Source organism: Mya arenaria, chromosome 3, assembly GCF_026914265.1.
Source record: "Mya arenaria isolate MELC-2E11 chromosome 3, ASM2691426v1".
NCBI classification, from domain to species: domain Eukaryota; kingdom Metazoa; phylum Mollusca; class Bivalvia; order Myida; family Myidae; genus Mya; species Mya arenaria.
Window position 1 is genome coordinate 20,548,011 of NC_069124.1, and position 25,860 is coordinate 20,573,870.

General features: G+C 31.6%; 1 protein-coding gene across 1 annotated transcript; it reads left to right on the plus strand.

Annotated features, from left to right (window-relative positions):
- Positions 1-241: 241 nt before the first annotated feature.
- Positions 242-25,111, plus strand: LOC128225800 (golgin subfamily A member 6-like protein 26). The gene is made up of 13 exons (XM_052935698.1): positions 242-291; positions 865-930; positions 1,408-1,500; positions 3,257-3,319; positions 6,143-6,208; positions 6,699-6,791; positions 18,362-18,424; positions 20,637-20,702; positions 21,194-21,286; positions 22,383-22,415; positions 23,277-23,339; positions 23,489-23,551; positions 24,826-25,111. Exons 1-13 carry the CDS (start codon positions 242-244, stop codon positions 25,109-25,111), a joined length of 1,098 nt encoding a protein of 365 aa, XP_052791658.1.
- The last annotated feature ends 749 nt before the right edge of the window (positions 25,112-25,860 follow it).

The window sequence follows — 25,860 nt, forward strand, 5'->3', positions numbered from 1 at the left end:
TTCGAAGAAGCGGGAGTTATTACTTTGCACATGTAGGTCGGTCGGTCCGTCCGTCGATAGACCAAAGCTTGACCGAGTGATTACTCGACAACTCTTACACCTATTGCCACTAAACTTACATGAAGGTTTGGCCTGACAAATTACACCTATTGATTTGTGAGGTTATTGGGTTAAAGGTCAAGGTCAGAGTGACCTTTAACGGGTAAAGGTTGTCACAGATTGTCTGAGTGATAAGTGAACAATGCCTGGCCATATGGTCATCAAACATTCCATGGTGACTGAGCCGGACCAGTAAATGACCACTTTTAAATTTAGGGGTCATCCTGTCAAAGATCAGGTTGAAAGTGACCTTGAATTCGAAAAGCTTGTTCGAGTTCAAACTTGACTTGGAGTTTGAGCCTGACCGGTAGCTGGCCCTTATTGATTTAAAGGATCATCAGGTCAAAGGTCAAATTCATAGTGACCTTGAACGCAAAAGGGGGATGTTACCTAATAAGTGCTCTTTACGGAACAGTCAACTGATATATGTTTTAATAAAGGCATCAGATTTCAAAACGTAAAATGGTATCTGTCTCTTTGTGATATAAGCAGCACCACGTGTAGTATGTATACGTCGTCATAGTTTATTAAAACGGCATATAACAACGATCCTTTATTTTCAACGAAATTATACATATTTTTTTCTGAATTTATCAACAACAAAAAAGACATTAAACCCCTTAAGGTTTTATATTATTATGTATAATACAATTTGTAATGTATAGCACTATTTGTCTATCAGCTATAGAAATCACTGTTACATGGTCCTCGTTAGTGTTTAGGCTTTAGGTTTGTTATTGTATTTGTATTGTATTTTAATTTCAGAATAAATGTTCGGCTCAAGACAACAATCGGGCATCTAAAACACAAAAACAGAGAGCTAGAACAAAGGTAAATTAAGGTTTAATTGGAATTTTATTGTACATATAATGAAACATGATTGAGCTATGCTGTTTTGGAAGGAAGTTTACTTCGCGGAGCTCTAATTAAAAGATTCTGGACAAACAATACCAGGTTAAATGCAATACATGAACATATAACCATTGCTCTATAAAAACAACAACATGAAATGTGCATGATATATGTGCTTTTTCAATTTTTGTTATATATGATTTAATCCGTCCAGCATTTATGATTGTAATTTGGAAATTAAATTGTAAATATTTCATAGTTTACATACTTTTCGTGTCGGATATTGGATTTATGTTGTAAACAAAATCATTAACAAAATAACCCGTCTGCTTAGCGAAATGATATGGTTGTGAGTTTGATATATCCATTATGGTCATTTTTTTAAGATATCCATTGCTTACATAACCATAAAGTAACTATACATACTTCGTCATGTTGTATTGTACGTCGTTTCAGTCTAAATGATACCAAGCAAGAACTGGCCAAAGAAATTGAGATGCACAAACAACAATTAAATTCAGTTATTGAAGATAAGATAGCCGCAGTCATGTAAGTAATGTTTACTACTAAATTTCGAATCTCAATCGTTCACACTAATACAGTCAGTTTGGTAGTAGCGTTTGAAACAATTCACAATGTATTTACGAGCATTTCAACAACATGTACTTTTAAATGAAACTAAATATCGCCAACTTGCCGATTAACTGTTTGACATTCTTTACCATTCCCGTTGCCTAGTCTTGAAATAATTTCTTTTTTTTCTGTTGAAATTGACACACACGCTTGTTGTTGCTTGTTTCTCAAATTGATGTACTGATTGTTGCTTTAATATTATTAAACAACACATGCATCAATTCATGAGCAGTACCTCGTAAAATGTAAAAAGTGCATACGATTTCCAAAGTATTTACTACTAAGGATGTTAAAACTACTCTCTCAAAAGATTGCCAGTTTAACACATTTTGACCCAAGTTAAGCTGATAAATGTCTTCAATTCAGTAATGTAAGATTACAGGAGAACATATCTTATTTTTTAGGAAGCTGCCGACAATTTCATTTTCTTTAAGAGTTTGTAACACTTTACGTCATAAAACACTGGTTTCCAAATATGTACACAATGTTTACACAAAATTTGGCTCTTACCAAGATTGTTTTAGTCCAAACAGTCAATATGCGAAAGTGTTACTATAAAAGCTGATATATGCATCCTTTGTAATTGTCACGTCTAAACTTGTATGAGCAGCTCTCCAATTATGTTTGCCCGTAACCGCAATAGGAAAACTTTTATACAAATATTGTTATTTATTTCGTCATTACGTAAGATACATAGTACATGAGACAAACAAAAAAATGTTTTGAAATATAAAGTTTCGGTTTTAATTTATTTCATTAAACAGAAGACAATCTGTCAATGAGTATTCATTTTATAATAGGCATATTGTAATACAAAACTCGCTAGTTAAAGTCAAAAGACAGAATATATAATATAATCATTATTAGCACAACTAAATGACATTAATTTACTTACGTTTCAGGAAAACTGCAGCAGCTGAGGAAATAATCGTAATGTAATAAAGCATCTTATTTCAAACCGTTTCGATTTCAATATATTACATAAATCGTTATTTTATTGGATGTACCCAGGAATGAGTTGTGTAAATTAAAATGACTTGAAGTCGTTTGCCAAAAATGGTAGACTTTTCATAGTTTTGCTTTATTAATACATTTAATAAGTTTTTCCAACTTATAAATGGTTGGGTAACATCGGCACTTCAAGCCGCGTCTTTAACTGGGCCAGCTAAACCGTTGGGGAAAGCTATGACGTCAGAGCCCGTTAAAAATTTCTTTTACAGGCAAAGGAGCGATATCGAAGACAAGACACGAATGATTTCGAATCTTAACAAAAGGTATATTTCCTTTTAGAAATTGTTTTTTATAGTATGTGGGTTCTCCATTGAACGTAGAAGTTACAATTGATTGGCTTGTGAGGTTCTTTTGTCTGTTGTATGTTATAAACGTTATTGCTCTCATCGTTTGTAAACACAGTCTATTGATGTAGACACAATACTATATTGAGCATTGCGATTGAAGGGAGACTAACGTTTACGCAACATTACCGGACACTCAAGCCCGGAGATGAACATATAAGTAAATCACATTAAAGATTTGTTTATTTTCTAATGTTGGATAGGCAAAAAAACATACCTTTAACATGTGATATTGAACTGCTCGACATAATTGTTTTATCATTATTTGTTCAATATAAAGATGATCAAAACATAATAAATACGGGATGCACTTCCAGCAAAAAAAAGTTGAAACCAGAGTTAAGAGAGCGAGACAAGAAGACTAGAAAGGAGAAAGAAAGGTAAGACTTTATTGTCTAGAAATAGTCATCAGACTTCTTTTACCGTATCTTATCATTTACTGCAAAACGAGAGATTTTCACCAAGATCTCGCTATTTACAACTTACTGAATTTCTCTTGATGATAATTTCATACCTACATTTGACTTTTTTTGTGTTTTAGTTGCAGAGTTTTAAATAAGGCGTACCTAGATGTGAAACGTGAAATATTGACTTTTAAAGTTAACACATCTGAATCCGATTTATCAAGACTTAAATTCATTCATATAAAAACCTTGTTCGTTCCTGTAATATTAGGTCTTTCTGTCTTTTAAAGAATTAAGACGCGTTTTTTTTATTTTACTGAAATAATCAGAGTTTTGTATGAGCAGAAATAGAGTCATGTGAGGTGTTAAACTAAAAAATAATTCGAGTCATAAATGTAAACATAAGCACATATCAATCCTTATCAGTTTACCCAAACAAACAAAAAACATCATCCTTAAAAATGTTTTGGTACCTTACGCATTTTGAAAATAATAACCAATTGAGGAATTTGATCTACAATAATGTGTGTTTTGCATACTCTTGAAGGAGCTTATGGGTGGGAAAGAGATATCTGAAATAAATATTGGAAAAGTACTTGAAATATGCGTGTTTGGCCAAGAAGATTGAAAATAAGCAAATGTATGTACCATTTTGATATGGATGATTGCAAATTTATTAATATGGTGTTTTTTTCCTGAAACTATGAAACATATGAAATCAACATTAAATATCCCTTTAAATGATACCAAACCGGTATGGATTAAATTTGTAATAAACTTGTTTATTAGGTCAAATGAATATCTCCAAACGGTATATGGCAATCAACCCTTAATCATTTTAATTCCTGCCCGTTTGTAAATTTAAAGGATTTAACCCCTAAGGAGTAATCGTTGTCACCTCTATTAAATCTTAGCCATTTCAACCCATAATAAAATTAAGTCATTTCAACCCCATACATGGAGTTATTTTAACTCGTCATCACCACAAACATTTCTCATTTTCCTTTAGTCATAATACATAAATTAAAAAAAAATGAAACTAAATGAAATTATATATTAATTGATTATGAAAACCTGCTGACAATGTTTTGTCAACACTCTTCTATCACTGGTCTCAAGATATATACACACAAATTGTCTCATTTTAAGATTAGTTTAGCCAAAACGGTCAATGTGAGATTGTGGCTTTAAAAGCTGATATATGTATCCTTGGTGATTATCACGTCTAAGTATGTAAGAGCAGTCTTCTGTACGTAGTGCCTACTCGAACGATTCATTGTACGTGTAAACTATTCTGCTTAAAACAAAACTCCTTTCCCGTAATGACAAAGGATAAAAGATATTCAGTGAAATAGCTTATAGCTCTCGATGTATTCTATTTGTGAAAGGAAAAAGGTATTATTTGCACATTGAACATTTACAAGAGGGACTTGTCCAGTTGTGGATCAGCCTTCTAAATTCCAGGTAGTTTTGAGGCACCTTATTTCGTTTGGGAGGTTGTTTCATGCCTGTTTGGCCTTAAAGCAAAAATGTGTTTTTCCCACATTTAGTTGTCCTTACTGATAAAACGTCTACACGGTTTTCGTATCTCAGATTAAAATTACATGTCTTAAAGTTACAAGGTTTTGAACATATTCTGGTGAAATACCATACAGACATTGTTAGTTTGTAATATCTGATATGATATGGATATTTTAAGATTTCTCGAATAAGGCAATGCTTCTATAAATCATTATTTGACCGAATTAACACTTTCACTTGCAATTTTATTGTTGAAAATAATATATTCCGTTGAAAATTGTATTTGATTGTATCTTCTCACATTCAATTGTTGATCGTTTTGAAACTATATATGTGTTTGATATAGAAATTGATGAAAAACGATAAGATAAGTATCATTTTGCACACCGGAAAGTTTTTTTCTCTAAATGATTGTTTGAATTATGTATTACTTTCGGGCTGTAAGCTTATAATAAATCAACTATCTATATATAATACGATAACAACCTAGACCTCGTACTGTCTCAGTTCACTTGCTTTTACGCTTAAATGTTGGGTTTGTCTCCCAAACCTCATTGAAAGTATCTTGTCATAGTTGAACTACACGTAAACAATATGACTTATTAAGATCATGAGTAATGTAATCTCGTATAAGCTATAGTTTAATTTAAATGATTAGCAAATGGATTAAAATAAATATCTTGAAAAAAAGTCTAAGTCATAAAAGGACAGTAAGGTCTAGGACGATTAGCAACTCGTCTGTGGACTATTGCGTGTTCTTAGTGGTTAGCTGTACTTAATATATTATGTTTAAAACAGAATGCAAGTGGTACTTTGCAGACATTCCATATCAGTTGGTATTTCGTTTGTATGATATGTGTTTAATGTTGTAAAGGCACAGGGATAAACCGCAAGAAGAAGGTGTATGTTCCCAAAAATAGTTCCGAATGGAAGAGTCAATTGATTTGTAGGTTTAAGATAAACACATGGATCAGTTTTTAAAACGTGAAAAGGTATATGTCTCTTTGTGATAGCAGGTGCACTACGCGTGGTTTGTATAAACTGTCAAAAGTTGTCAAGATTACATATAACAAAAGCCCTTTATTTAATACGAAATAATAGATATTTTTTCTGATAATATATATCAAGAAAAAATGAAATATGTTTACGGACGTAAGGTTTAACATTATAATGTACAGTTCTATTGTATATCAGCTATGAATAACACGGTAACAGGGCCTTCGTTAATGTTTAGGCTACTTGCTTGTTCCTGTTATTTTGATTGTATTTTAATTTCAGAATAAATGTCCAGCTCACAACAAAAATAGAACAACTAGAAAAAGTGATCAGAGAGCTAAACCAACGGTAAACAAAGTTTTCATATGTAGCTTTATTGTGTAAATAAAGAAACGGGGTGAATATGCTATGTTGGAACTAAGTTTAGTTGGAGGAGCTTTAACTAAAAGATTCTGAACACACAACCGGGTTAATTGTATTCAATTAACATAAATTATAACCATTGCTCTATAAAAAAAAACAACCACATGTTATGTGAATGACAGTTCTGCTATTCATTTTAATTTTTGTTATATTTGATTTTATCTGTCTAGCGTTTACGATTATAAGTAGGATATAAAGTTGTAAATGCTTCAAAATTAACACACCTTTCTAGTTGGAAATTGGTCTTGGCCAAAGAATTTGTGTTGTTAACAAAACATGAAGCCACAGAACCTGTTTGCTAAGCGAAATGATATGATTGTGAGTTTAAAACAGGTTAATTTGAAAAGATCTACATTGTTTTACATAACCAAAACATTATTCATACGTAGTCATGCTGTTTCGTACGTTATTTCAGTTTATTTGAAACCAAGCAAAAACTATCCGTAGAAACGGAGAAGTACACAGACGATTTTGAAATATTTATAGCAGATAGGAACGCATTACTAAGGTAAGAAGAACAATGGAAACATATGGATTCCCAATCGTTCAAATTTCTGCAGTCAGTTTGGTAGCAATGTTTAATAAATTTCACAATGAATTTACGATCATTTTAACAACATGCACTCTTTTAAAGATAAAATATCGCGAATATACCGATTAATTCCTGTACATTTTATACCATTCCCGGGGCCTAGTACTGAAATAACTGTCGTGAATAGACAAAAAAGAAGTTGTTGATTGTTTCTCAAATCGATGTACTGATATAAAACTCAATACAGAAACTATAATAATGTAAATATTATACAAATACAATAATATTTTTAACAATGCATGCATCAATTCATGGGCTATATCTCGATAAATGTAAAAAAAAATATGCATACGGCTCCCATAGTGTCTTCGATTCAAGATTGTTAAAACTGCTCTCAAGAGTGACCGTTTAACATTTTCAGTCTCCGGATTAGCCGATTTTGGCATCAATGTCCTAAATACAGTTATATAAGATAGCTCACAATTGAACACGTCTCATCGTGTTGGGAAGCTGCCGACAATCTCATTTTCCTTTAAGCGTTAGTAACGCTTGACGTCATAAAACATCAATTAAAGAATGCATTGAATATAAATAAAATGATATAAATGAATATGAAAACCTGCGAAAAATATTTTATTAACACTCTTAAACAACTGGTTTCCAAATATCTACACAAAATTTGGCTCTTTCCAATATTCTTTTAGTCCAAACAGTCAAGATTGTGAGATTGTGGCTTTAAAGGGGCTGTCTCACAAATGATAAAATAGCGAAAAAAATATTGTCGAATAATGAAATAAACTTGGCATCGATGTGTTCAATGCATTGAAACTTAATAATTTAAGTACCACATAGTTTACAATGTATTTAATTTTAGCAGTTATTCCATATTTTTCCATTGAAACAGATTACTGCGTATGTCTACCAAGTAGAATTCACTCCTTATGCGTGATTGGCTAGTCGATGTTATCACGTGATATTACCGAGTAAGGTTTATACTTTAATTATGTCAGTAATTTAGTGTAAGCCTTGTTAGCTCAGTTAGGAAGACGCTGGATTTCTATTTTGGCGACGCGGGTTCGAACCCGGTCTCCGACACAATTTTTGTTTTACATTTTGGTACTTATTTTACAATTATGACATCAAAGCGTAACTCATTCTATTAGATAAATAACCTGAGATTCGTTACAGAAAAAAAAACATTTTTTGGTACAAATCTGTGACACAGTCCCTTTAAAAGCTGATATTTTTAATGATTATCACGTCTAAATTTGTAAGAGCAGCTCTCCAATTATGTATGCCCTTGACCACAATAGGAACAATTTTATACAAGTACAAAATTGCTGTAGTAGACAGCAAAAAGGCTCGCTCTATAACGATTCCTAGCAATGTACAAATAGTGTGATGTGAAATGGGCGGTTTCAGGACTGACACATGGCAATTTTAATCAGCCTAGGTTCGTTTTATAACATATATATAATGCAAACATGGATGAGTTTACAAATCGTATTCAAATAATGCAGGACATCTTTCAAACTTTATTTTACTTTAAGACAGATTTTGAGCAATATACATTGAAACATGGGATCTTTATTTGAAGAAATAAAAAAAGCTGCACTTTGTGTATTTTGAAGTGCTGATATTAGAACGAATAGGGACGATAAATGATTATAAGGCTTATTTGTTCTAGTCATGTTAGTCAGGAAACAATGTAAAATGGGGCAAAATGAACTACGAAATAAAAAGTGGCATTTTTATTCAAATTTTTAAATTGAAAAAATATAAATACAAATTAAAAAAGAAGTGACTAGAATTGAGTGTGATATAATATTCAGAATACAATCAACAATATATGATTTTGAAACACAGCTGTGTCCTTTAAGAATGAAATATGCAACATGAAATACACAGTTTCATTACATATACAGGTACTTATAAAAACCCTGAGAAATAGCAAACTTAAAGTCTTAAAAGGGCTGTACTCCATATGATAAAATTGCGGGAAAAAAAGAAAATGGTCGAAAACTGTCATAAACTTGTTATAAACGTGTACAATGCACTGAAACTTACTAACTGAGGTACCACATAGTTTACAATTTAGTTAAGTTTAGCAGTTATTTCGTATTTTCCATTAAGATAGCATGGTTGGCTCGTCGGTGTTATCACGTGTAATTACCGAGTTAGGTATATAGCTTAATTATGTCATCAGATCATAGTAAGCCGTCGTAGCTCAGTAGGTATATTAGTTTTAAAAGTTTGGAATGGGATAAATGGATGTTAACTTACATACATACTTATATACAACAAAGCACAACACAGTGAAGCAGTCTTTAGAAGAGTCCAATACAAAAGGCAGGATTGGTTTTGAGAAATAACGATTAAAGGACATTAGTTTTTAAGATGAAGAATTTTAACAACAACATACAAACAGATGATTTCAAAATTTTAAAAAGAAATGCAAAACAAATGTTGGTATTTTTTTAAATATGAATAACATTAACATACAAATGAATGCTTTCAAATGGTAAAGAAGCAGAACAATTTGTAGGAACAGCTTTATGAAATTAACATTTGTTGCAAATGTGCAAGATATTTACATGTATTCTAGCATAATAACGAATGGGAATAATCATGTCAGAATTTTTTAAGCAATAGGAAAGGATTATTGAAATGTCTTATAAATGGAATAAATTTAGTTGTTTCCACAAATGAATGTTATCATTGTGTAACAAAAGTTCAACGGAAAGGTTGGTATACAGTAGAGTGACATTATGATCATTCATTAAGAGAACAAAAAAGCAAATTTATACACAGTTTTATACATTAGCAAATAGTTATTGAAAACTAAAGAAAATGTTTAAAAAAGACATGTAAGAAAATGAATGTGTGAAATGATAATATTCTAAGAACACGAAGAAACATGCAACATCTATTACAGTAAAACATATATCACAAAGGGGAAAAACAGTTATTGTAATAGTACATGAAAGTGTGTGTTTGTTCAGTAATTTGACCTTAAAAGGGTAAAATTGCATCTACAGTATTAAGAAACAGGAATGAATAGCATGTAAATCAAACTACGGCCTTCAATCGTCAGATATTATACAACAGTTTTGCCAAAGTGCCGTTGGAGATCCATACTGAAAAGCAGTTAACAACAGCATGTAAATCAAACTGCGGCCTTCAATCGTCAAGGATTATACAACAGTTTGGCCAAGGTGTTGTTGGAGATCAATACTGAAAAGTAGTTAACAACAGCATGTTAATCAAACTGCGGCATTCCATCGTCAGAGATTATACAACAGTTTAACCAAAGTGCTGTTGGAAATCAATACTGAAAAGCAGTTAACAACAGCATGTAAATCAAACTGCAGTCTTCTACCGTCAGATATTATACAACAGTCTGGCCAAATAACTGTAAGAGATAAATACTGAGGAGTAGTTAACAACAGCATATAAATAAACTGCGGCCTTCAATCGTCAGTGATTATACAACAGTTTGGCCAAATTACTTTAAGAGATCGATACTGACACGTAGTTAACAACAACAACATGTAAATCAAACTGCGGCCTTCAACCGTCATTCATTATACAAGAATTAGTGTGGCCAAATTACTGTGGGAGATCAATACTGAAGAGTAGTTAACAATAGCATGTTAATCAAACTGCGGCCTTCAACGGTCAGAGATTATACAACAGTTTGGCCAAATTGCTGTTGAAGATCAATACTGAAAATCAGTTAACAATAGCATATAAATAAAACTGCTGCCTTTAACTGTCAAGACTGGACATCAATTTGGCAAAATTTTACTGGTGATCAATATTAAGAAATCAGCAACAATAGCATGTATATCAAATTAACATTTCAAATTATCTTTATATTGATACTGCATTTTTACAAAAAGAAATGAAACATAGTTGTACATTGTGTTTAATTCACACATAAAAAGATAAAATAATATCCATTAAATAACATGCATGTATTTAAAGGCAATCTGTGTATTAATGTGAAATATTGGTGTCAAAATGCAGAAAGTTTAAATATGAGGAGTGCAAAAGTTGTTGTGTCAATGGTTGATAAAATAGATTAAAATGCACCTGTTCAAAGTTTGTTCAACATGTTCGAAACTTCAAATACAAAGTTTTGCAAAAGTGGTTGAGTCAATAGTCATTATGAGGGATTTGCACTTGTGCAGAGTATTTCTTAGCAAAAAACTAACGTTCGATAAATTGCTCTAACTGCTTCATAGTTTGACAGATTTCAATAAAATTTGAAACATTTACCCTACATGGGGCACTTTCCAAAATAACTACAACAAAAATAATTTATTAATTAGATTAAATGAGTTATAAATGGATTTCACGTTTTGAGTGATTTCACGAAATCCACTGGATTCCTGTATCACCCAGCACCGCATGCGCAGAATTACTTTGGGCATGCTCAAGAATTGAAAGGAGGTTTTGTTTTTACGCCGTGAAATAGACAAATTACATTATTTCGTTACACTTTTTGCCAATAAGGTAAAAGAAAAAAAAAGATAAATAGAATTAACTCCAAAAGTAGTCAAAATATTATCATTCTCTAATTCTAAATTTTCAACAACACTTTCGTGTGCATACACTTTCAATCGAAAGGCTAAAAGCATACATTTCCGTCTCCAGTGCGATCGCATAAACCAATCACTAATAAATGTTGTTTTGTAAGTGTTCGTTACGTAGTGCCTAATCGAAAGATTCATTGTACATGAAACAAACATGTTTAGAAATATAAAGTTTGAGTTTTAATTTATTTCATTAAACAGTAGATAACCTGTCCATGAATATTCACATTATAATAGGCATACTGACATATAAAACTCGCAAGTCAAAGTCAAAAGACAGAATACATAATATAATCATAATTAGCACAACTAAATGCCATTAATATTTACTTACGTTTCAGGAAATCTGGAGCAGCTAAGGAAGTAATCGAAAAGTAAGAAAGCATCTTATTTCAAAGCAATTCGATGTCAATAATACATAAATCATTATTTTTATTGGATGTACCCAGGAATGAGTTGCGTAAATTAAAATGACTTAAAATTGTTTACCGAAAATTGGAGACTTTTAATAGTTTTGCTTATATACTACATTTGATAAGTTGTTTCAACTTGTAAATGGTTGAGTGACATTGACACTTCAAGCCGCGTCTTAAATGGTCCCGCAAAACTGTTGGGAAAGGCTATGACGTCGGAGCCCATTAGATATTTCTTTTACAGGCAAAAGAGCGATATCGAAGACAAGACAATAACGATTTCGAACCTTAATAAAAGGTATATTTCCTTTATGATATTATTTTAATCCTGTGTCGGTTATCTATATAAGGTAGAAGTTACAATTAATTGGCTTTTTAGTGTGTTTGTTATTTGTTGTATGTTATAAACGGTATTGCTCTCATCGTTTGTAAACACAGTTTATTGATGTAGTAATACTATATCGAGCTTTACAATTAAAGATTTGTTTATTTTCTTATGCCTTTAAAAGAACATGTGATATTGAAAAGCTCGACATAATGGTTTTATACTAATTAACTAAATATAAAGATGATCAAAATAAAGTAATGGGATGCACTTGAGTGTCGTTCATAAGTATATGCTTCAATTAAATGGTGACTAATACAACGCGTATCTTAGCTGTTAAGAAACAATTGTCGTCAGACATCACTGCTTAATCGTTTACATATCAATTATTACTAATAATAGAACAGAACAAAACAGAACATTTATTTCCAAGAAGGCGATAGACCCATCTGGAAAAACCTGTACATATACAATGGCGACAAAAGCAGCAATAACACAATAAACCCAATTTATGAAATAGAATCGATATAAATAATTCATTATAACAAATACATAATTATGCAGATATAGAGAGGTGCACTAACACTGTGTACTTCTTAACAAACAAGTAGACGACAATTACAACAAACATATACACATTACATGGAATATAACGTAGTTTTTCGTAATTCAAATGCTTAAAAATATAAACACTTACATTTTTTAAAATTGATTCATTTTCGATATCAAAATGTTATTAATTATATAATATAGGTATTAATTTATGCATTCTGGGACGTTGTCTATACTATCTAGGTACATATCTAAATCTGAGTTCAGTATACAATGTGCACTCTAAAACAAAATGATACTCGTCTTTTAATAAATTACAAATGGTACATATACGTTCGTTTAATGGTGTTGATTGCGGTCTATTCCATCTACCTGTTTCAATGCTTAATCTGTGTGAGGATAGCCGCAATTTAGACATAGACTTACGGAACTTCGTAACATTTAATAATTTGAGGTATGGCTGAAGTCTAAAACTTGATATAGTATTATAAAATCTTGCTCTACTCGATGCCAATCCTGGATAAAATTATCTTTTAGCCGCTGTTTCACTTATGACAAAAATAATTCAATATTACCTATTTCTTGACAAATCCATGCATCAAATAAACCTAAACTACATAGAAGGTCTTTAGTAGGTGAACACCAATTCGGCTTGTTTGCATTTCTCTCCATGTCATTTTTAAGCATAGTATAAACCTCTTGTATGTACTTGTTATTATCTGTATACACAAGTTTTACCCAGTATTTGATTATATTCATATATCTTGTTTTAAAACGTAACCTTCCTAATTCTCCGTAAATAAAATCATTCTGGGTTGTCTTTTTGACACCGAGTAGACATTTGCAGAATTGTAGATGAACTCTTTCAACTGCATTACCTTGGATAAAACCCCAAACGTCTCCTGCATAATTTAAAATTGGGGGCAATACGTTTGTCGAAAAGATCAAGTCTATGCTTTACTGATAGACAAGGGAACTTATAAAGATATTTATTAATCTGGAAAATTGCTTTAAGCGCTTGGCCAGCTAATGTAGTTTGGGCATCCGAAAAAGATCCTCCTTTACTAAACACAACACCAAGATATGAAAACCCATTGGCGATTCCTTATTCCTCGTTATTGTAATAAAACTTTAAATCATTTCTCAATCTCCCTGCCTAACTAAATATCATATTTTTTTTCTTTTAACGGTATTTACATCTAATTTCCATTTATTGCAATATTCAAGCAGAGCATCTAAACTGAAATGAAGCTCATTTGCTGAGTTGGCAAAAATAACAATATCATCAGCATCTAAAATAAGGAATACCTTAAACATTTCGCCAGCAGTCCCATCTAAATCTTTATGTATAAAAATATATTCTATGTCATTCAGAAACATCGAGAAAAGAAAAGGCGACACATTTTCGCCTTGTCTTACACCAAGAGTACAATTAAATCCATTGCCTAATACATTATTATGTTTTACCTTTGAATTGACCAAATCGTACATAGATTTGATTATATTCAACATATTACCCCTAACTCCAAGGTTTATCAATGTATACCACAGATTGTCTCTCACTATATAATCAAAGGCTTTTGTATAATCTATAAAAGCGCAGTACAAATGTTTGCTTTGATTCAACATATGTGTAAAAATGCCATGCAGGATAAAAAAATTATCAACAGATAATAAAGTTCAAAACGGCATTCTTGAATCATTAGACACAGGTGATGTTACAGTACTCGTGATGCTGGACCTGTCGGCTGCATTTGACACCATTGGCCATAACACCCTTCTTCAAAGACTCGAATCTGACATTTGATTTGCAGATAAACCTCGTCAATGGGTCGCATCATACCTAACAGACCGCTACCAAACGGTATGCATCAACGGCAAACTCTCTGAACCGGTCCTTATGAAATTCATTGTTCCTCAAGGATCGGTACTGAGCCAAAAATTCTACCCGATGTACACTTAGCCGGTCGGGTCTATCTGTAAAAACCATCGTCTAAACCACAATTTTTATGCAGATGACTCCCAACTCTATCTTTCGTGTAAACCAACTGACCAAGCCTCACAGGTAGTTACAATCACGCGAGTTGAACAATGCCTAAAATAAATAATATCATAGATGAATTCAAACATGTTAAAATTGAATGCAGACAAAACTGAATTATTTCTTTTTTCAAGTCAAAATCACTCCAAACTTGTTGAAAATCTAGAACTGGAAATTGGCGATTCGAGCATAAAACCATCAAAAACTGTTCGAAACCTTGGTGTTACGCTTGATTCGAACATGCAATGATCAGATACGACAGATTGGTCACATTCGGCCACATTTGACCGCTGATGCCACAAAGACTCTCATAAACTCGCTTGTGACATCACGGTTAGATAATTGCAATGCTCTCTTGTATGGTGTGCCAAAATCAACAACGAACCAACTGCAAACTGTTCAAAACACAGCTGCCCGTATCATTACGAAAACAAGCCGTTTTGAACACATAACACCAATCCTTAAAGATCTTCACTGGCTTCAAATACAAGATAGAATTAAATATAAAATTATCATTCAAACTATCAAGACCTTGCACGGTCAGTCGCCGGTTTACATGAGCGACTTAGTAGAGGTTTACGTGCCAACTAGAAACCTGAGATCAGCAAGTGCAGCAATCACCCTTGTGCCACAAAAATGTCGACTGGTCTCTTACGGTGATAGGAGTATTAAAGTTACTGATGCAAAACTATGGAATTCTCTCCCGGACACTCTGAAAAAAGAATCATCACTTAATTCATTCAAAAAACCTATCAAAACACAACTTTCAAAACGTCCTATAACGTATAGATAACAACTGTGACTGTTATTATCCCTACTTATTTTTTACGATACAGAACTACAGTAACTATATATATATATTTGGTTTCATGATGCTGATTTCTTATTCTTATTTTTATGCTTTATTGCATATAGCATTTTAAGACACTTTATGTGTGTGTGTTTTTACACCATATGAGTTTCACTTGAATTGGTTTAAAATGTTAAAATATGTCATTTTTGTGATTTCCACATATCTACGATATGTCACATGTTTAATTGTTAAGCGCCTTTAAACGTAATTTTTATGAAAAGGGCGCTCAACAAATCTGGTATAATAATAATAATAATAATAATAATAATAATAATAATAATAATAATAATAATAATCTATACATTATATGTTACTACCCAATCAGTCAACATATTATTTAATATTCTCGTAAATAGTTTAGTACTCAGCAATGTGATTCCTCGGAAGTTATTCTCATCATTGATATTACCCTTTTTATGCAACGGTATAACACAATCCTTAGACCATGCAGGTGGAAAATACCCTATTTCAAAAAGCTTATTAAACAAAGTAAGAAGATGTGGCAACAAGACGAAATTCCCATGAATGAGAAATTCATTTATATGCATATCTGGGCCCCCACTTTTGTTAGTATTCAATTGTGTCGAAGTATTAAGTAAACAATCAGAGCTGATGGGCGTATTCAATTCTGCAAACATAACATCAAAATCATTTTTCTCATATCTATCAATGAAATCAACAACATCCTCGTCTACGCAGAAAAGGGACCAGTACGATTATTCACACTCTTAAAATAAAGTTCAAAAGTTTTTGCATTTTTAATTCTTGACTCGTTTAATCTTTTTGTTTGTAATTTATCATAATTTAACTTTTTTTTCGATGAACACATATTTTATAATTAGATCTAGCAATTACCATATTTTTTTTCTATTTCCTTCTAATTTATATAATCTATACAGACTTAACATGTTATACAAACTCCTTTTTTTAAATAACAATCCTCATCAAACCATGGCTTGTCAAAAGTTGAACTATATTCATTATGACTTGTATCTGAATGCACATTAAATTTGCGCTTAAATGGTTTTGCTGAATCATATAAAATTGACGAAAAGTCAGAAATACATCAATCTATTTCATATGCCGAGTTAGCATCTTGTATTCTTTGATTACACGATTGTAATTTATCTAGAATATCCTGATTTGATATATTTTGCATAAATGCATCTTTTTTATCACAATCCCAAATGAATTTACTATTAATTGAGCTACGAGTTTTATCTTCAATGATGTTAACTGAGATAACAAAGAAAATTTAACAGCACAATGATCGGAGAATATATTTGGTGATTCAACTATAAAACTCAATACATGCTTAAATAGATTCTGTGTAGTCAAAACATAGTCTACAGCACTTGAATCCCGATTTGAAACGTGCGTAAAATTACCCTCTTTATCTCTATCAAAGCGACCATTTAAAATACGTAATCCGGTTTCTTTACATAAATCTAACAGCATTAATCAATAATTATTTAGCCTCTCTTTATCATTTAAACATCGTGTTAACGGTACATCAGTTATATAATTATTTGGTAACCACTTATTAAAGTGCATATAACTATCGCCTGTGACAAAATCCGGCCTATCTGAGATATGAGCATTTAAATCATCACAAAGCAAAAAATAAAAATAGTTGACATTCTTAGCTTCTAGATCCGGTAGAAATGAAAGTAACCGATCGAATGTGTGAGCTTCAATCCAACTCTAGCGACTATTATTTTCTGGTACAACATATGATAAACAGAAATACAGATCCTTATCTAAACCCAACGACACACTACTGAATTTTACACATGAAATATCGAAATTACCCGTAAATATTAATGTTTCATTTGTAACATAAGTGTTTCTCATATAAACAATTATGCCCCCTGATGACCGTTTACTATTTTTCATGCCTATTTTAAAACATAACATTCAAAATTGTCAATATGTAAATCTGAAAAGTCATCAGTCCAGGTTTCCGTCAACCAATTAGATCATTTGATTGAAACATATTTATTAACTCAGTAGAGTGAAACTTATTCGTTCGTCTGCTTGCCAGAACCTGAATATTTAACAGCGTACATCTCAGCGTGACCTTCTTGTCAGTACACTATACGATGATCGGCTAATCACGTTCCGCTGGTTGACCACCACTGTCAACACCGGGTGTATTTTAGAAGTGGGTAAAACCTGGCTAATGTCATTACCTCAAGTTATACTGACACTTTGTTTTGTTTAAGGTTTCGCAGATTGAGACCGTTTTTCGGACCTAGCTACAGCAGGTCGATAGATTTGTAGTCTAAAGTTTTCAAAACTTTCGTATGTGAATTTGTCGGACGAATCACTTGATTAAGTTTATCATTTACACCTGTACTTTTTCTTTGGAAGGAATGTAGTGTTAAACTAGTGTGTACTTGCTCGTTCCTGATGAACCTCAGCTCATCGAACATTTGTAACAACTTGCTGTCCAATGACCCATGAACAAAGTCTTCCCTTGAAGTGCTTGAACATATCGATGTCTCTTTGTTTGGACATTCCCGCGTATCTACTACTTCAAATCGGTTATGAGTAATAATATGAATGCAATATTTAGAATACGTGAAATGAAAGAAGACGCACAAATGAGTTATAGGAAAAATAAATATCTGACAAAAAGGTTCGAAAATAAAATAAGATGTCTTTAACAGCTAATTTGTAACAAATTAGTAAGGCTCAATATTACGAGTGCTGATAAAATGTTGCTCTTATATGACACAAATTGAATTCGATCATTTCCCAGCATAAACAAGTTGAAAGAAGAGGTTAGAGAGCGAGACCAGATGATTAGAAAGGAGAAAGAAAGGTAAGACTTATTGTCTAGAAATACTCATCAGACTTCATTTCCCTTTTCTTATCATATACTGCAAAACGAGAGATTTTTTCAAAGATCTACACTATTATTAACTTACTGAATATCTCTTGATAAAATTGCATACCTGCATGTGACTATTTTTGTGTACAAGTTGCAGACGATTTAATGAGGCATACCTCGATGTGAAACGCGTAATATTGACTTTTAAAGTTAACATATCTGAATCCGATTTATCAAGACTTAAATTCATTCATGTACAAATCATGTTCGTTTCTGTAATATTAGGTCTTTATGTCTTTTTAAGAATTAAGACGCGTTTTTTGTATATTACTGAACTAAGTCTGAATTTGTATGAGCAGCAAAAGTCATGTGAGGTGTTAAACTAAATGAAAAAAATCGAGTCATAAATGTATGAATATGCACAGATCAATCCGTCTTATTTTTTAACCAAACAAAAAAAAAACATCATCCTTAAAAATGTTTTTGTACCTTACGCATTTCGAAAACAAATAACTAATTGAGGAATTCGATCTACAACAATGTGTATTTTGCATACTCTTAAAGGAGCTTATGGGTGGGAAAGGGTTATCTAAAATAAATATTGGAAAATAACTTTATGTTCTATTTTGCTATGAATAATTGCAACTTTATCAATGTAATGTTGTTGTTTTTCCTGAACTTATGAAATATATTAAATCATCATAAAATATCCTTTTTGAAATGATACCAAACTGGTATAGATTATCTTTGTAAATTACTTAAGTTTTTAGGATATATGAACGTCTCCAAACGGTATATGGTATTCAACCCTTAATCATTTCAATACCTGTACGTTGGTAAATTAAAAGGATTTAACTCCTAACGAATAATCGTTGTCGCCTCTATTAATTCTTAGTAATTTCAACCCATAATAAACTTAAGTCATTTCAACTCCATACATGGAGTTATTTCCATTAAGCATTAGTAACGCTTTTCGTCATAATACATCAATTAAAAATAATTGAATTTAAATGAAATGATATATTAAATGATTATGAAAACCTGCTGACAATATTTTGTCAACACTCTTATATCACTGGTTTGAAGATATATACACACAGTATGGCTCATTCCAAGATCATTATAGCCAACACGGTCAATCTGTTATATTGCAGCTTTAAAAGCTGATATATGCATCCTTGGTGTGTATCACGTCTAAATACGTAAGATAACTTCTTTACGTAGTGCCTACTCGTAACATTCGTTGAACGTGTAAGCCTTTCCGCTTAAAACAAAACTCCTTTCCCGTTATGACAAAAGATAAATTTAAAGATATTCAATCATCTAATAGTTCTCAATTTCTTCTTTTTTAAAGCAAAAATTGACACATTGAATATTTACAAGAGGGACTTGTCCAGTTGCGGATCAGCCTTCTAAATTCCAGGTAGTAATTGGAGCACCTTATTTCGTTTGGGAGGCTGTTTCATACCTGACTGGCCTCATTTTTTTTTCTTATTTCGTTGTTCTTACGTATTGAACATATACACAGTTTTCGTCTCTCAGATTAAAATTACATGTCTTAAAAGTTACAAGGTTTTGAACTAATTCTTGTAAGATACCATACAGACATTTGAAAGTTTGTAATATCTGATATGATATGGATATTTCAAAAATAAATATATACATTTCTATAAATTATTAAACCGAAGTGGTTAGCTGCACTTAATATATCATGTTTAAATTAGAATGCAAGTGGTATTTTGCAGAAATTTCATATCAGTTGATATTTATTGTGTATGACAAGTGTTTAATGTTTGATAGCCACAGGAATCAATCGCAAGAAGAAGGTGTATTCTCCAAAAAATAGTTCCACACGAAACAGTCATTTGATTTGTATGTTTAAGAAAAACACATGGATCAGTTTTTAAAACGTAAAATGGTACCTGTCCCTTTCTGATATTAGGTGCACTACGCGTGGTTTGTATAAATTGTCATAAGTTGTCAAAATTGCATAAAACAACGGCCCCTTAATTAATAGATAATATTTTTATTTTTTTCTGATTTTATATCAAGAAAAAATAAAATATGTTTACCGACGTAAGGTTTAACATCATAATGTATAGTTCTATTATATATCAGCTATAGAAAACAATGTTACAGGGTCTTCGTTAATGTTTAGGCTACTGGGCCTGTTCCTGTAATTGTGATTGTATTTTAATTTCAGAATAAATGTCCAGCTCACAACAACAATAGAACGACTTGAAAAAGAAAACAGAGAGCTAAACCAACGGTAAATAAAGGTTTCATTTGTAGCTAAATTGAGTAAATAAAAAAACGGGGTAAATAAATGCTGTGTTGGAATTAAGTTTATTTGGAGGAGCTTTAACTAAGATATTCTGAACATACAACCGGGTTAAATGCAGTACATTTACATAAAAATTATAACCATTGCTCTATAAAAAAACAACCTCATGAAGTGTGAATGAGAGTTGTGCTATTCATTTTAATTTTTGTTATGTCTGATTTAATCTGTCTAACGTTTACGATTATCATTAGGATTTTTAGGTGTAAATGCTTCAAACTTAACACAACTTTCTAGTCGCGAATTGCTCTTGGCCAAGGATTTGTGTTGTTAACAAAATTTTTAGCCACATAACCCCTCTGCTAAGCGAAATGATATGATTGTGAGTTTGAAACAGGTCAATTTGAAAAGAACTACATTGCTATACATAACCACAACACTTTTCATACTTTATCATGCTGTTTCGTACGTCATTTCAGTTTAAATGAAACCAAGCAAGAATTATCCGAAGAAACGGAGAAGAGAGAACACGAGTTTGAAATGTTTATAGCAGAAAGGAACGAATCATTAAGGTAAGGAGAACAAGATAAACATATGTATTCTCAATCGTTCAATTTTTTGCAGTAAGTTTGGTAACAAAGTCTAATAAATTTCACAATGTATTTACGATCATTTTAACAACATGCACTCTTTTAAAGATAAAATATCGCGAATATACCGATTAATTCCTGTACATGTTATACCATGTTCGATGTCTTGTATTGAAATAATTGTAGTTTTTCCGTTGAAATAGACCAAAAAATACTTGTTGTTTGTTTCTCAAATCGATGTACTGATATTAAACTAAATAATAATATTATGATAATGTAAATATCATACTGATACTAATATTATTTAACAACACATGCATCAATTCATGGGGTATATCTCATAAAATGGAGAAAAAAAATATGCATACGGTTCCCATAGTGTCTTCGATTCAAGAAGTTAAAACTGCTCTCTCACATATTGACCGTTTAACATTTTCAGTCCCAGGATTAGCCTATTTTGTCATCAATGTCTTAAATACTGTAATACAAGATAACTCACAATTAAACATGTCTCATCGTTTTAGGAAGTTGCCGACAATCTCATTTTCCTTTAAGCGTTAGTTACGCTTTACGTCATAAAACATTGAATATAAATAAAATGATATAAATGAATATTAAAACTTGCGAACAATATTTTGTCACACTCTTATATTACTGTTTTCCAGTTATTACACAAAATTTGGCTCTTTCCAAGATTGGTTTAGTCCAAATAGTAAATATGTGAGAGTGTCGCTTTAAAAGCGAATATATGCATCCGTGATGATTATCTCGTCTAAATTTGTTAGAGCAGCTCTCCAATTATATATGCCCGTGACCACAATAGGAACAATTTTATATAAATATTGTTTTGTAAGTCTTCGTTACGTAGTGTCTACTTGAAAGATTTATTGTACATGACACAAACATGTTAAGAAATATATAGTTTGTGTTTTAATTTATCTTATTAAACAGTAGACAATCTGTCCATGAGTATTCACATTATAAAAGGCTTATTGTAATACAAAACTCGAAGGACAGAATACATAATATACTTATAATTAGGACAACTAAATGGCATTAATGTTTACTTTCGTTTCAGGAAATCTGCAGCAGCTGAGGAAATGATCGAAAAGTAAAAAAGCATCTTATTTCAAATCAATTCGATATCAATATATACATAAATCATTATTTTTTATTGGATGTACCCAGGAATGAGTTGTGTAATTTAAAATGACTTAAAGTTGTTTACTAAAACTTGGAAACTTTTAAAAGTTTTGCTTTATTACTACATTTGATAAGTTGTTTCAACTTGTAAATAATTGAGTGACATTGGCACTTCAAGCCGCGTCTTTAGCTGGTCCCGCAAAACTGTTGGGAAAGGCTATGACGTCGGAGCCCGTAAAATATTTCTTTAACAGGCAAAGGAGCGATATCGAAGACAAGACAAGAACGATTTCGAACTTTAATAAGAGGTATATTTCCTTTAGGATATTGTTTTAATCGTTTGTGGGTTATCTATTGAAAGTAGAAATTACAATTAATTGGCTTTTGAGGTTTTTTTATGTTGTTTATTATTAACGTTTTTGCTCTCATCGTTTGTAAACACAGTTACAATAGACACAATACTACATTGAGCATTACACTCGAAGGGAGACTAACGTTTACGCTATATTCCCGGACACTAAAGCCCGGATATAAGTAAATTGCATTAAAGATTTGTTTATTTTCTAATGTTGGATAGGCAAAAAATATACGTTTAAAAACATGTGATATTGAAAAGCTCGATATAATTGTTTTATCCTGATTAATTAAATATAAAGATGATCAAAATAAAGTAACGGGATGCACTTGAGTGCCGTTAATAAGTATATGCTTCGATTAAATGGTGACTAATACAACGCGTATCTTAGCTGTTAAAAAACGATTGTCGTCAGACATCACTGCTTAATCTTTTCATATAAATTATGACTAATACTATGAATGTACTATTTAGAATACGTCAAATGGAAGAAGCCGCACGAGTGAGTGATAGGAAGAATAAATCTCTGTCAGAAAGGTTTGTGCAGTACATATATTTAACTGAATCGTAAATAAAATAAGATATCTATAACAGCTAATTTGTAACAAATTAGTTAGGCTCAATATTACGAGTGCTGATAAAATGTTGCTCTTATATTTTAGAACTTTAATTCGATTATTTTCCAGCATAAACATGTTCAAACAAGATGTAAGAGAGCGAGACCAGATGATTATAATGGAGAAAGAAATGTAAGAATTTAATGTCTAGAAATAGTCAACAGACGTCGTTTACGTTACCTTATCATATACTGCAAACCGACGGTTTTTCTTAAAAATACACTATTGAAAACTTACTGAATATCTCTTGATGAAATTTCATACCTACATTTGACTATTTTTATGTACTAGTTGCAGGCTATTTAATGAGGCGTACCTCAATGTGAAACGTGAAATATTGACTATTAAAGTTAATACAAATTATTACTGAACTAAGTCTGAATTTGTATGAGCAGAAATAGAAGTGAGGCGTTAAACTAAACAAAAACATCGATTCAAAAATGTTTGCGTATGAACAGATCACACCTTATTAAATATATATATATATATATATATATATATATATATATATATATATATATATATATATATAGTTTGTGTTTATCGGAAAAGTATTTGAAATATGCTGTTTGAATCTTAAGTTAGCGGATTGAAAATATGCAATATCATGTACGATTTTAAAATTGATTATTTTAAATTGCAAAATCTTTATTAATGTGGTGTTGTAATGTATGTCTGTTGAATGGTATGTTTCTTTTTTTGTAGTTGCAAGATGTCACAATTGTGCTTTACTTTTATTTGTATTGCAAAATCATTTTTTATTTAACACAAATATGTTGACTGTTATTAAGAAACACAATATTATGGTATGGTAAATATAGTACATAACTTTAGTTTTGAGGATATATGACTGCCTCCAAATTTTTATTGTCATTTCAACCCTTAATCATTTCAAACCCTCTCCTTTGGTAAATAGAAAGTATTTAACCTCTAATATACCTTAATCATTTCAACCCCCTAAAACGCATAATCATTTTAACCCCTATTTAATCTTAGTCGTTTCAACCCCTAATAAACATAGGTCATTTCAACTCCTTATAAAACAAAGTTATTTCAACTCCTCATAAACATAAACATTTCTACCACTTGTGTTCTGATCAGATTGTGAATGAAATTAATTGAAAAGTACGTTTTTATTTCGTCTGAGGTGTCGGAAAAATGGTGTACATATCCGACATCCCTTCAAACATTTGTCAATAGATTAGAAAGTCAGAACGAAGAATTAAATAATATAAATGTTATGACGCCTTTATCTTAGCGATGTGAACGAACTAAAGCTTTATTCCAAACTCGCAATATATTCTTTATTTAGATTCCGAACTAGTTATGCATGCTTATGTGTAACCGTACATTATGTACATTATAAATTTGCGCTCTGTTTTAATAAACGCACTTTCAAATTTCAGCACAAAACAACTAAAGAAAGACCTGAAGGAAACACAATCGAGAGAAATGGATCTCCAAAAGAAAGAAAAACAGTCAAAGGAAAATTTAACTTCCCTTAAAACGACATACAATGAATTGGTCCAGTCCAAAGACAGATATGTTGAAAATCTAAAAGAAATGGAAGCATTGAAGTCAAAACTCGAACACGATCTTTTCAGAAAGAATGCTGATTACCATTTTCAACAAAAAGATCTCAATGAATCGGAGGAATCGAAGGAACAAATACGTAGCTTGACTCTCAAGTGAGTATTTAGTTAATCATAAGGGAGCAAAATGATACATACCTTCGAAATATCTTTATGATAAGATATGTTATTTTATTTCTATATGTCTAAAAATGGTCAGGTATTGAAATGAGCATATATGTTGACACACTTATTCTACAGGGTAAGCAAAATAGCCGGAGCAAACCTTGCTTTTTTTTCAAAACCCAAACATAGCAGATTTAGGTGACCCAAATCGGCCAACCAAACTTGCAGAAAGGTTTAGCGAGCTTTATGACAACCAGTGGACAGATGCATTTGAACAAATAGATTTAGAGGATGATGGGAACAAAATTAAACGATTGTATGATGTTTTGAAGGTATCAAATCATGTTGTTTTTATCAGTATAATTACAAGTTGAAATATTTATATAAGTACTAGTACTATAATCCATTGTTTGGTAATATGAGATTTTTATATTTATAAGTAGCTGCAGTAGCAGCAGCCGTAGTAGTAATAGTAGAGTTTTAAGACTGACCTTGTCGACAAATGTGAATTAATTTTACTCATGGTAATGATTTATAATCGTTTTTTATCCTTCGTATATTTATACAATTAGTCAAAAGTTTTTATGTCATATTGTGTTTTATTGTGCTATTTTATATGAGTATACTAATGAATTAATCGAGCACTTTGGACTTCACATTTTAGCGTCGTGTCAATGTTGCTGAACACCTTAGCCCATTTGTAGGAAACTAAACCTTTCTTTTCTATATAAAGTAACATTATGT